General features: G+C 38.6%; 1 protein-coding gene across 1 annotated transcript in view; it reads right to left on the reverse strand.

Annotated features, from left to right (window-relative positions):
• CHN1 (chimerin 1) overlaps nt 1-12,522 on the reverse strand; it is a 106,840-nt gene that overhangs the window by 50,796 nt on the left and 43,522 nt on the right. The window contains exon 7 of the mRNA XM_086465161.1: nt 1,523-1,811. Coding sequence (XP_086321287.1) covers nt 1,523-1,811 — 289 coding nt within the window. The remainder of the gene's footprint in view (nt 1-1,522; nt 1,812-12,522) is intronic.

The following is a 12,522-nucleotide window of genomic DNA, read 5'->3' on the forward strand; positions in this document are numbered from 1 at the left end:
TTAAAAGCTGCTAAATGCAGGAAGAGTTAATTTTACCAAAGAAACCCAAAGCTGTGACTTCCAGAACTCTTACAGAAGATTTTTACCCAGGCTTTGCATTATAATGAACTCTCTATGATAACATGCAAAAAAATCCTTTTGAAACAGCAAGCTGCAAGTCAGTGGCTGTCAGGAACTGTAACTGATAAATCACCCCTCTACGACTGGTGCCTAACATGCAAGAAATCAGATATTTAACCTGGTCAGCTAGCTTCAAGATCCCCACCAGTATTTCCTTTGTCAAAACCACCTGATAACAGGAAGACTCATACTTTAAGCTAAGTTGGGTGCTTCATCTCAGCAAATTCAGTGCAAGATGACAGACTCTGCTGGAGAAGGATTTGAAGGACCAAAGCTATGAGAGCCTTCTCCCTCTGTGGACGCTGTACCAAGCTTAGTTTCACTGTAATAGTCACGTATGTTGCAATTGTCAGTGAGATCTTTCCTCCACCTCAAGAAAAACTGGAATCACAGACATATTTCCGACTGGAAAGACGAACAGACGATCCCAACTAAGGTTAGCATTTCTTCTAAGCACTATAAGCATATTAGATGCTCCTAAAATCATTCTGAAGTTTGTGAAATAGGGGAGCGTATCAGACTATAATACATGCATGAACACCTACACATATGCAAAAATACACTTTAAAAAGACTTTCATATGTCAGCTTTTCAATAAACAAAGTATTTAGCTTAACATGATGGAATTTACATTATGTTTTCTTTTTAAGTTTAGTTTCTGTCACACAAATGAAGTTTCAGGCAGCTGCTTTGTCTGCCTGATACATTCCAAACCTCCTTTAATATTTCTGTTTTCACCAGTTCCAAGATTTCTTTGTTGTTCATTTTTCTTTTATAATCCAGTATGCAGTTAGTTCTCAGCTGATACTGCAACTCTCTGAAGAGAGCAATCCTTCTTCATAAGTCTGGCTGAGACCAAAAATAGCTCTGTCAGCTTCTGACAGGCTGAACTTAGCCAAGTGAAATGTTTTAACATTTTATCAACTTAATGAACAGGCTTATTTATAATGTGGACAACTTCACTGTCATTGTATGCAGACTGCTGAATAGATTATGGAATGCATTGGTTTGGAAAATGCTGAATATATTAAGAAATATAATTTTTGACCAAAAGGCAGTTGTCTTGTACACTGTAAACAACTTTAAGATGACATATTCTTAGCCCTTTTGAAATAAAGGAGTGGCTTAATGGTAACATCTGTAACTGTGAAAATACCTAAAGAAAGGAACCTCACAATGATAAATAACTAACCTCCAAATCACAGAAATTTGCAATATGCAAAAATTACCATTAAACTCCCCTATAACCAGTTTAAATATTACTATTAATGCAATACTGGAAATAAATATGTAGACTAAATATCTACAGATACCTTTAGCACTTTATAGTAGAGGGGGAGGGTTAAAAGTACAAAATAAAAAATCTAACAGAAAAAAAGAGTGTGGGTTAACAATTGCTTACCCTCTTTTCTGCTACCTCATCCTCTCCTGTAGACTCTTTGCCATCATGTTCATCTCTCAGGGTTGGCATATGTTTTTTGTGTGCTGGCTCTCTGTTTAAAGTTGTATATCCTATGTGTTCATAAATTGGATTTATTGTCATCTTGGCAATGTATTCAGCTGCCTTCGTTTCAATATAAAGAGTAATCAATCCATCTGTCACCAGGTCATGGATGGACTCAAAACGTTTCTCCCCAACAAAGTGCTTTCCATCGTAGTAGAGTCTGAAGTTTCTGGTTTGACTTCCAAATCTGCCTCAATGAAATGGGAAAGTATTTTTTTTAAAGAACAGTAAGCAGAATAAAGAAGAGTAAGCAAGCCTTTGCAAACAATAAAAAACACTTTTATCACTTAAAGCTCTGACTACGCTCTGTGTCTGGTTCAGAGGAAAATGAAAAACTCAACTACTACTTAGCACACATAGGAAGGAGAGATCAACAACAACTGCAGATAGATAGCCAAAACAGTGACTGTCCCAAAAGGAGCTGTTTGTTCTCATATTCTTTTAGCTTCTCCATTATCCCGTGGAAAAACTGAAAATTACTTCACACTCTTTATGGCTTTTTTTAGTACTTCACTACTGCATCGCCGTAGTCAATTTGCTTGGCTCAGATATGAAGAGTTCTCATAATAGAGTCCTCTATTACAGTTGATCAATACGGAGTTTTGATGCTGTCTCGGACCTCTGCGCCCCTGCTTGCTTGCAGGAAGAGGCCATTCAGGGTTCAGCTGAGCTTCAGTGCCAACAATTACACTGAAGCAGAACCACTGCCAGAACTGGGGCAGCACAGGACAAAATGGCACAAGGGCAAGCATTCTTTATTCCTGGCCAAAGACCAAGGACTAACTCTTCAAGCTTTGTACAAAAGTCCCTCTGTGTTACGCTTCTTAAGTCCTGAGCTTCAAGCAAATCTTTGTAATATACAGGATATGTAACGTGAAAGCTATCTGACATTCTGCGGTCCAGCTGGAATAGGATTTCGATACAGGCTCTTAGGAACCATGAGAATGCCAATTTTATCTGAGTATTAGCATATTTGCAAAAACTGTACTTAGAATCTGCAACAATTTTCTGCCTAAAAGCAATCTAAACGTGTGAAAACACATCAGTGTTTGCACTTGGCAACAACCGATGCGTTTCCTGCGGAAAAGATGGAGGCAAGAAGCTGCTTTCACAGCTCACTCCTGTGTTATTCCTTGGTCAGACAGCAGAAAGCATGGCTGCTCAGGGTACTGGGCCCTCTTGTCAGATCAGATCTACCAAACAAATATTAAAAACTAAATTTGAAAGGATGGATTGCTTTAATTTTACAATCAAACGCTTCATAGGAGATGTTAAGGAACATAGTAAACACTGGTGCTTTGCTGAAGTGGCTCCTTTTCAATGGGGCCTTGCCAAATAGGGGAAAGCATAACTTTAGACCTTGCCATCAGTGAAATATTGCACTCTTTCTGCAAATATGGGCAAAACCACTTGTTCTGTGATGTATTTTTATTTTCCTGTGTTCTGAATCAAAATGCCAAACTTTCCCATCCTCCTATCAATAATCTGACAGTGACTGTAACTTCAGGAGCTGCTATTTAAACGTAATGCTCAAACGGGAGGGGGCCCTCATGAATCCATGTCCTACTCTGCAAGGAAAGAGGACACGATGTGTAGGAACTACTGGGCATTTTACTGGAAATTAATCGGTACTTCTATGCACATTTTTATGCCACACAATCTAAAAGTTCACTTGATCAAACTGAAAAGCAAGAAATTACAAAATGACAGAAAGAAATAAATTTTTAGCCAATGCTAATTTCATCACAGGATGCAACTCTGAGTGAACACAAGTCATTCAGAAAGCAGAAAGATAACATCCTAAGTTACAGCAGAAGGGGTAGGAACATGTTCAGGTTCTTTCTTCATAGTATCTTCCTACTCAAGGTAGTGTGTGGCAAACAAGCTTTGACCATGAGACGCACTCCTTGCATACCCTCCACTGTCAGAGAAGTTAACGTAAGCCAAGAGTGCTCAGCACTTTGCAGTGCCAAAGCGAGCAACTTTCATTGTCTTCTGCTCAAGTCAGTGGTGGCATGCACATGGAGCCCATATAAGCACTGTAAAGTTAAAATTTGAAAGGAGAACCAAGTAAGTTTGAAGGTGAAGAACAACGGGCCTTAAATGATAATATGCAATAGAATTATTTTTATTAAGAGATGTAGCAGGTGAACTGCTGCTCTAATCAGTAACATATGCTCTGACAGTACTTGTGGCAGAGTTTTGAACAAGCTGAAGGTCACTTACTACTCTTAGCTTTCTAGAAGAGAAAGTATTACACTAATCTTATCAAGAAAAGATAAGGCACAGAAAAGCTTCTCAGGGCCTATTACTAAGTACACATAGTGTCTTGATTTTAGCAATATCTTTCAGAGTCTAAAACAAAGTTCTGAGAACAAGTTGGCCAAATGCAGGGAACCAACAAAAGTTCTTAAAGAATGAATCCTTTTCCCTAGGTGCATGGTTCTACCCAGCTATGTTTTACTGAGCAGCCCCTATGCTTTACATCTGTTCACACTCCTGCACATAGAGTGTGTCTTAAAGATACTACAAGGAATAGGATTTCCGAAAGTACATAATCTTTATCCCACTGCTCCTGACCCACATTTCAGCACATGAGCATCTCGTAAACAACGCTGCACAGTTTTAATTCTTTAACAACATCCCACACCTAAACTCGTCTCTCTCATAAACCTCACAAACAGACTGAAACTTCCTCCTGTATGAATCTGGGGAACTGCACATCAATGTCTTTTGGCATGTGTAGCCTTCCAAAGGCACATTCAACTTTCTTGGTTTAAAATATATTAGGATAATTTCACTATTACCACTTAAAGAAAGGTATTTAGACAAACAAATTACTCTGCATCTGTATGATAACCGCTTGGAAAAGGTGCTTGCATAACAGCTGCAAGATGTGAACATTGAATGGTTTGCCTCTATCTGATTTCCCATTTGTTCCAAATCAAACTTTTTTCCTCTCTATTCATTCCTTATTGGATACATTGTGGGGAAATGTATTGTTTTTCAAATAGAGTCCTGTTAGGAATGAGGAGAGGAAAAAACCCGCCCAAATCCCCACAAATCAATGAAACACCAATCTCTTACTAAGACTGTACCATCAATAACATGTCTCAGAACCCTGTTTTATTTCTTTCAAACTAATTTTAATTTCTTTCTGACCACACAATGATACTATTTCGATCAAATTACAATATAAATACAAACATACACGTCCAATTGCAAATGATCAATTAAAATTTAATCTTCAATCCCTTCAGTCTTACTTAAAACTCTGATTTAAATTTTTCCATTAGCAAGAATATTTCTTTATGTTTACTTTCTATAACATTACAGCAGCTTGGTTAATTATACATCACCGTGGCAACTAAGTAGAGCCAAGATTTGATATTTCAACTTACTGAGGGTCTCTTCCTAAAGGCAAGCACTAGTACCAGCTGTTTATTGTTTAAGAAATAGAAAGCAGGACACAGATAATGTATGTTCTCTTTTGGTTCAAACAGGGGAACATCAGATGTTTTTCCAAGAAAAAGAAATAGACCTCTGACATGTCAAATAGTCTCATTGTGTCCACTGTGCATTTCTTTGCAAGCAGCAGGACTACAGAGAAAAGACTTTTTTTATTCCAAGTTGTCTGAAAAGCAATCACTCTCTCTAGTCTCTTTGGTTGCCAGTGGGGCAGAGTGGGTAACAACGTGGGAAAATGTATTAAATGGTAGAGCAAATGTAGCTAGTAATAAAGGACTGAGGAGTTGAATTAGGTATCATAGCCTGAGAGAGACAGGCTTCAGACTCAGCCACCTACTCTGTATGCAGCATTCACTGGTGAAACAAAAGGAAGAAGTGAAGGACTGAAAGCCCATCCGCACTTTCCTACCATCTAAGAAGATGGATTTTACAGTCCACATACAGAATTGTAGAGTAGCTATTCACCCCTTTCACCAGCTATTTTATGGTGAGAAGAGTATCTAGACAAAGACATTATTTAAAATGTGTAGCTGCAACCAGACTACAAAGTTAACACCCCTCGGGCTACTCATGTCCTCATTAGTTTCAAGCAACTTCATACACTAACCTGGGAAATAGTAAGTTCTGTACATGTGCCTGAAAGTCACTTGGACTTAATCTTCCCTTGGAGGAAGAGCATCTTAACATGCTTTGCGGCCAGAAGGCAGAAGTCTCACTTAAAATTAGATGCCAGAATTTCAGCTCTAACTTCTGAAAACTCTCAACCAACACTTAGGACTAAAGTCTTGACACTCCAGAAAAAGCCACAGAAATATAAGCAATCTTGCAATCAGGAATGTCTCCTAATCATGCTGTGTTCATGTGAAAGAAAACAAATTATTCCACAGATCTTGTTTTGGCCCATTTCCTGGTCAAAGAAACACAAGTCTTGCATGCAGCCAAAACCTCTTCTACACAGTTATCCCTGCAGGTCTCCAACTCCTGAGAGCAGCTCATTTTTTCTTTTTTTTAATTATCTATTGGCAATGACATTTCTGAGGATGGCCAGGAAACTGTGGAACTTGCCATCTTCCCAGAGTACCTGCCTGACAAACAGCATCATCTCCAAAACCTTAGCAGTAGTTTACAAGAATGCATAAAGTAGTTTATAATATGCATAAATGAAATCAAATGCATTGGGGATTTAAAGTAAAGGCACATTTTATACAAGTGGAGATAAAAAAATTGCCATTGTCCGATATGGCTGGGAAAGGTGGCACAGTATGGTCACTATAGATAGTTTTCCTGTGCCATTTGGAAGGGCAGCATCAGCTGGCTGGCTGGCTGGCTGACTGTTGCTTGATTAGGTATAAAGTTATCTCTAAAACTTGATGAGACCCATGTGCTGGCTGAATGCATGACAGTTTAGTTCAGCATGGAAAAAGTGTGGCATCCTTCAGAATGGAAAACAAATCCCAGAGCTGGAACTGCCAGTGTCTACCCCATGCCAATACAGACACAGCCTTCAACTCATTCTAATTGGGATCAAGTAAAGGGATTCAGAGCTGGTGCTGTATCATTGACAACAGCTTCCCAGCAGTCTTTCTCAATTGAGACTGAAGACTGTTTACCTGCATCACTGCCCACACTTCCTTGTCCAAGAGCGAAACAATATTGTGCAAATAGCATGCTGCAAGCAGCAGGCAGTGAGGACCAGAGCAATGGCACTTTCCTGTGGATCATAAGCACTGTCAGGGACAACACAAGTGAGAGAGAGACAACTGCTCTAGGGCATTGGCAGTAGGTAGCAGCTGCTGAAAACAATGAAGACTGAAAGTGTTATCAGCCCTTGGTACCTGTAATGGTGTGTTTCACAAATAAATCTAACAAAATAATAAGAAAAGTCTTCTTTTGTCTCAATGTCTTATTTTACTTCTAACAGCTTTTAACAGCTGATTTTCACTATCTCAGACTGAACAAATGTCACCTGATCAAGGACCATGCATGCTATTAATATGCAGTAAGATCACTTAACACTTAAGATTACTCTTAATGTTCTTGATTAGTGATAGATCATTTGAAAGTAATCTCTTTGGTTCTGAAAAGAAGCTCTTGTGCAGATGTATTACCTCTTCTTAGCACTGTGCTGGCATGCCTTATTCTATTTAAACTTGATAGAAGTCCCTGGAATTGATCTCATGATTGAATCAGAATCAATACGAATGTTTTGGGCAATGTTTTACTGCTTTTTGTACCTGATGAAACCTCCATGCTTCCTGAGAAAAGACTCACTGTGGTTAGTGATTAAGACACATTTAGAGTCTATATACACATGGGAAAGAAGTAAAAGCCTGATATATTCTCTTTAAATGAAAGCAGTATTTGGAAACCTATGCCAACATGCCTGGAATAAACACCTTCTGGAAATGTTACTAACAGGAAAGTTAGTAACATTCAGTTTCATATTGAGCAAATAGTTATGTTTCTTTACCAAAAATTTTGAAGAAATGTTCTCCAAGAGTTAATTTTACAGTGCGACTTCATGCTACTGAATTTTTTCTTATTACTTTAAAGCAGAACTGTGTTTTAATTCTTCTAAGCTAAGGTATCAACTCTCCCCAGTGTCTGAACAGCAAACTTCAAAATATGTGTGCAAATTACACTCTCCCTATGTATAATGTATTCATTTTAGGTCATGTGTGACATTGTTTTTCTGGTAAATTTAGAAGTAGAACAACATCAGATCTGCAACAGAAATTCCACTGCAATCATGCATACTATGGATAGAGAACTGCCATAGCGTAATCGTAGAATCATTCAGGTTGGAAAAGGCCTTTCAGATCATCGAATCCAACCATCAGCCCTACTATACCAAGTACACCCCTAAACCATGTCTCCAAGCACCACGTCTAAACGACCTTTAAACACATGAAGGGATGGTGACTCAATCACCTCCCCAGGCAGCCTATTCCAACGTCTGACAACCCTTTCAGTGAAAAAAAATTGTCCTAATGTCTAGCCTAAACCTACCCTGGTGCAGCTTGAGTCCATTCCCTCTTGTTCTATCATTAATTACCTGTGAGAAGAGAGCAGCACCTACCTCCCTACAATGTCCTCTCAGGTAGTTGTAGACAGCAATAAGGTCTCCCCTCAGCCTCCTTTTCTTAAGGCTAAATAGCCCCAGTTCCCTCAGCCGCTCTTCATAAGATTTATTCTCTAGGCCTTTCGCCAGCTTTGTTGCCCTTCTCTGCACTCTCCCTAGCACCTCAATAATGCTCAAACAGGTTCATTTTTGTTTCACTTACAGAAGCTTTTTCTACAAGGGTTTAAGTTCATCGAATCATAGCATGGTTTGGGTTGGAAGGGTCCTCTAAAGGCCATCTAGTCCAACCCCCCTGCAGTCAGTAGGGACGTCTCTAGCTGGATCAGGCTTCTCAGAGCCCCATCCAACCTCTTCTTGAATGTTTCCAGGGACGTGGTTTCTACTACCTCTCTGTGCAGCTGTTTCAGTGTTTCTCCACACTCATTGTAAAAAATTTCTTATATCTAGCCTAAATCTCCTTTAGTTTAAAAGCTACTCATGACTGTCATTGTCACATTTCTTTTTTCCTTCTATAGGTTTTCTCACATGAAAGGCAACTTGCTCCTTATTTATCTTACTAAGACAATGATTCAAGGAAACCTGAGTGGAAGACATCAAGCGAAAACCCAAAGAAATGCCCTTATCATAAAATAGCTTTGCAAGGGCAAAAATGTTTTTTTGAGAGAAGAGTGAAGAAACATAGTTTTTGTTGTCATTCCTGTTTTGGTTTTTAATGTACACTCTACAGGTGGTTGTTCAGTCTCAAGGTTTAAATTAAAAAAAAAAGAGAAATATTTTTTAAATTTCCCTTAGATTAGAAATAACTACAGTAAGATTTCTGTTCCAGAGATATTTTGTCAAATCTGATTTGCCTTAAGCCATTATTAATCCCAACCTTATAATGCAGGTTTACTTAACTTAAAGCTATTACACAATTTGCTACTTACTTAAGTTGTTTTCTCAACGTATTCTACCTCTGACCTTCTAGTAATCACTCACTACTTTTTCGCCAACAGTGAGATGTACCAATATACTCATCCTGCTCTCTAAAGTGGCTTTTCCTCAAAGCTGCATTCCTTAACAATAAACAAGCATAATAATGCAAAATGAAATGGTTCCTGTGATTACAATATGCACTGTTACAATTTTTGGGGCTACTAACAGCTCATGAATAAAGATTGATAGCTTTTTATTGTTATTCTGTTTTTCTAGAATACAATTTCTTCCTTCGTGCAAATGCAGAAGTAGGTGGGGCAGATGTCCATTACCGAAGCTGTTAAGAGTTCACTTACTCATCTCCGTTAACAAAAGAAAAAAAAAAATTAGCTTCTCTTATTGATTCTCTTCCTACCTTCTATCAAATCAGGAGGAACTACACTTAAGTCAGCTGAGCTACATCAAGTATAAAAGAGGGAGAAGTAAGACGAAAACTGGGCCAGATAACATTTATTGCTGTCAGTTGTTTCAGTGTTTGAATAATTCATAAATGTTTTGATGAAAACAATTATGAGATTAAACAACAATATGAGGCTATTGTGTGTTATTTTGCAAATATATTTATGAAGCATCCATAGTATCTACACCTGAAGGGCTTTTTTGCTTATTGATGAAGCACAGGAAAAAAGTTGGTTTTCCAAACACAAAAATTTATAAATACGTATTTCAAAAGCATACAAAAGAAGAGGCCAACCAAAAGGACTAACATGAAGATATATTTCTAACTAGCATTTTCTAAAAGCAATAGAGCAAAAAGGCATTCCAGTAGAACCTGCAGAAGACAGAAAAGACATGTATCCTTTCGACAGCGGTGGGAACAGGGGAGGAGAGCGCAACGTATGCTATGTACACATATACACAATTTAATTATCAACTGATTGCGTTATAATTTGACTTTTTTCTACTTCAACTCCAACAGTGCCTAGAAGCTTCAAACCAGACAGACAGCATACACCATAAAAACAGCACAGTACAACACTGATTCCTGCTCAGGAGCTGGCGGTAGTCTGAAAGATGGGGCACAACTTCCAGTTTGTCTGGGCCATTTTTAAGAGACCCTAGACTTTTGTACTGAACAGGCATGTGAGACAATATAGGAAAGAAAATATCCTCTCTAATGGATAAATGAGGCATGGAAAACTTAAAGCCTCAAGCCAATTCATACGTGAAGTCAAGAAGTGAGCCCAGATCTTCTCCAGCTCCACCACAGTGCCTCACCACAAATTCAATGCCTCTACTGTGCACCAGATTACAGTAGATCTTTGTGGCGCAGCAGGAGCTACAGTCAATGGTGAAGGACATGGCATAAAATGAACATGAGCTATATGCACTGCGCACAGACAGCTCTTGGACAAGTTACCAAAAAGTTCACACCCCCACCAAAGCAGAGAATATTCCTCTGAGAAGTGCTGAACTTATATGAGGAGGAGAAAGACTGCAGCTAACTGAATTGCCAAAGATAAATTAGACACTCCAGCCAAAAGAAAACAGAGCTGACAACAACAACAGATGGGGAGAGGAGGGAAGGAGAACAGGAACACAGCAAGAAGACGTGAACCATAAGGAAAAAAGCATTCTAGTCTGTGGGAGGGCCTAGGTAGCCAGTTAATTACTCACTAAGGTTAGCAGCTATCTATTATTATTCTAAATACTTAAGTGAAGCCACCTCAGTAGTGCCCAGGTGCACTTACATAAGGCAGATGACATGCAGGACACTTAATGCTGTTTACTGGTAGCTGAACCCTCCATGTTATTGACGAAGTAAGAGTTAGTATGAAATTTTATACAGGAAAAGAAACATCTTTTACATGAAAGATCATTTAAATAAAGGTACAATTGTTTTACTTTAGAGCAGAAGAGCAAGCTCCAAAATTTATCAGCACACTTTCCCCTGGGGTTAGCACTAGCTTGCGTGACGCACCCAGCCAGCAGAATGACAGCTGTAGTTTCAGCAGAATTTAGGCCTTCATAAAAGAAATATTTGTCTCTTCATAATAATAATAAAAAAAAAAGCCCAGCATATTAGCTAGCATACCTGTTGTGTCAGCCTATTAAAACATCTTTAAGCATGAACTCTTTCTTTCATCTGAAAGAAGACACAGATATCCGAGGGGTCAATTTTTGAAACTCTCCTGAATTCTGCGCCTATGGAAGTGTGACAGGCTAAGCCGGGGGGGAGAAGGAAGAATCCCTCCCTGGGAGCTTCAGCTGGCCACAGAGGAAGGAGCACTCTTTTGCCATTTCATGCAGAATAAAGAAAACTGATCAAAATGGGTCAGGCTGAAACATCTTTATCACAAATAGGTTTGATCACATTTTAGAGCAATTCTATTTAACCCAGGTAAGCTTTAAAGTTGGTGTGTGTGCATGTGTCTGTGTACACATATGCCTATATAGCTTCCCAGGTTTTTCAGCTAGTGACCAAGGAATATTGTGTGAAATTTTACAAAGGTTTCTAGAAAGGGGATTCAACCCTTGCTACTGCCAATCACTGCATTTGCAAATCGGGTAAAAAATACACAGATAGGAAGATATGCAAAGTTTAGTCTTTGAAATGGTCTTGATCATTTTTTTCCTACCAACTAGCATGATGTCAGAATACTGTTACCACGGCAAAGTGAAGGGATGCAGTCAGCTACTGTTTTGCTGGGCTCCTTCTGACTACTGATAGATCAGCTGTGGATTCAGGATAAACTATGACCAAATTTTGATACACTCATAATTAAAAAATATAATTCAGCTATTATCACATAGCAATTTGTTTCAAACAATTCTTCTTTCCCCAATTCCTATCCCATGTCCCAGCCTGTACAACAAGGCTTTCCAGCAGAATGCAGATGCACAGTTTTAACCTCTGAATTCAAGAAGGCTTTTGCAGATGTTGAATTTTACATGCCTAAGTAATCCCACGGCAATCAACACATGTTCTGGAAAAGCACTACATGTGTGTCCTAAAAGAACCCACTGAAAATGAACAGCATTCGGCTACCAAAGCAATTGCCCTCTGAAATGAAAAAGGTTCATTTGCAGTGTTATGTTTTAATAGCCTACCAATTATGTCTCCTTTTAAAACATCAGTGGCTAGTTTCTTAACACAATTTCATAATTTAGGGAGAGAGATGATGTGTATCAATTTCTTGCACAATACATGTAGTTAACTAAGTATTATTAACTTCTGACATTTATTTCACCTCAAGAATTCTCTTCTGATGCCACATAATCTTGGATGTGCCCTAACCACCAAACATAAAGAAAACATGACTCATAATCACAGCTAACATTATTACCTTTTTTTTTAATCATGCTGCAGAACCTTATTTCGATTCATTCTCAGTATCACAACAATAGAATTTGCAGGAAGGGAAACCATGGT

The sequence above is a fragment of the Leptosomus discolor genome, chromosome 5 (genome assembly GCF_034619465.1).
Source record: "Leptosomus discolor isolate bLepDis1 chromosome 5, bLepDis1.hap2, whole genome shotgun sequence".
NCBI classification, from domain to species: Eukaryota; Metazoa; Chordata; class Aves; order Leptosomiformes; family Leptosomidae; genus Leptosomus; species Leptosomus discolor.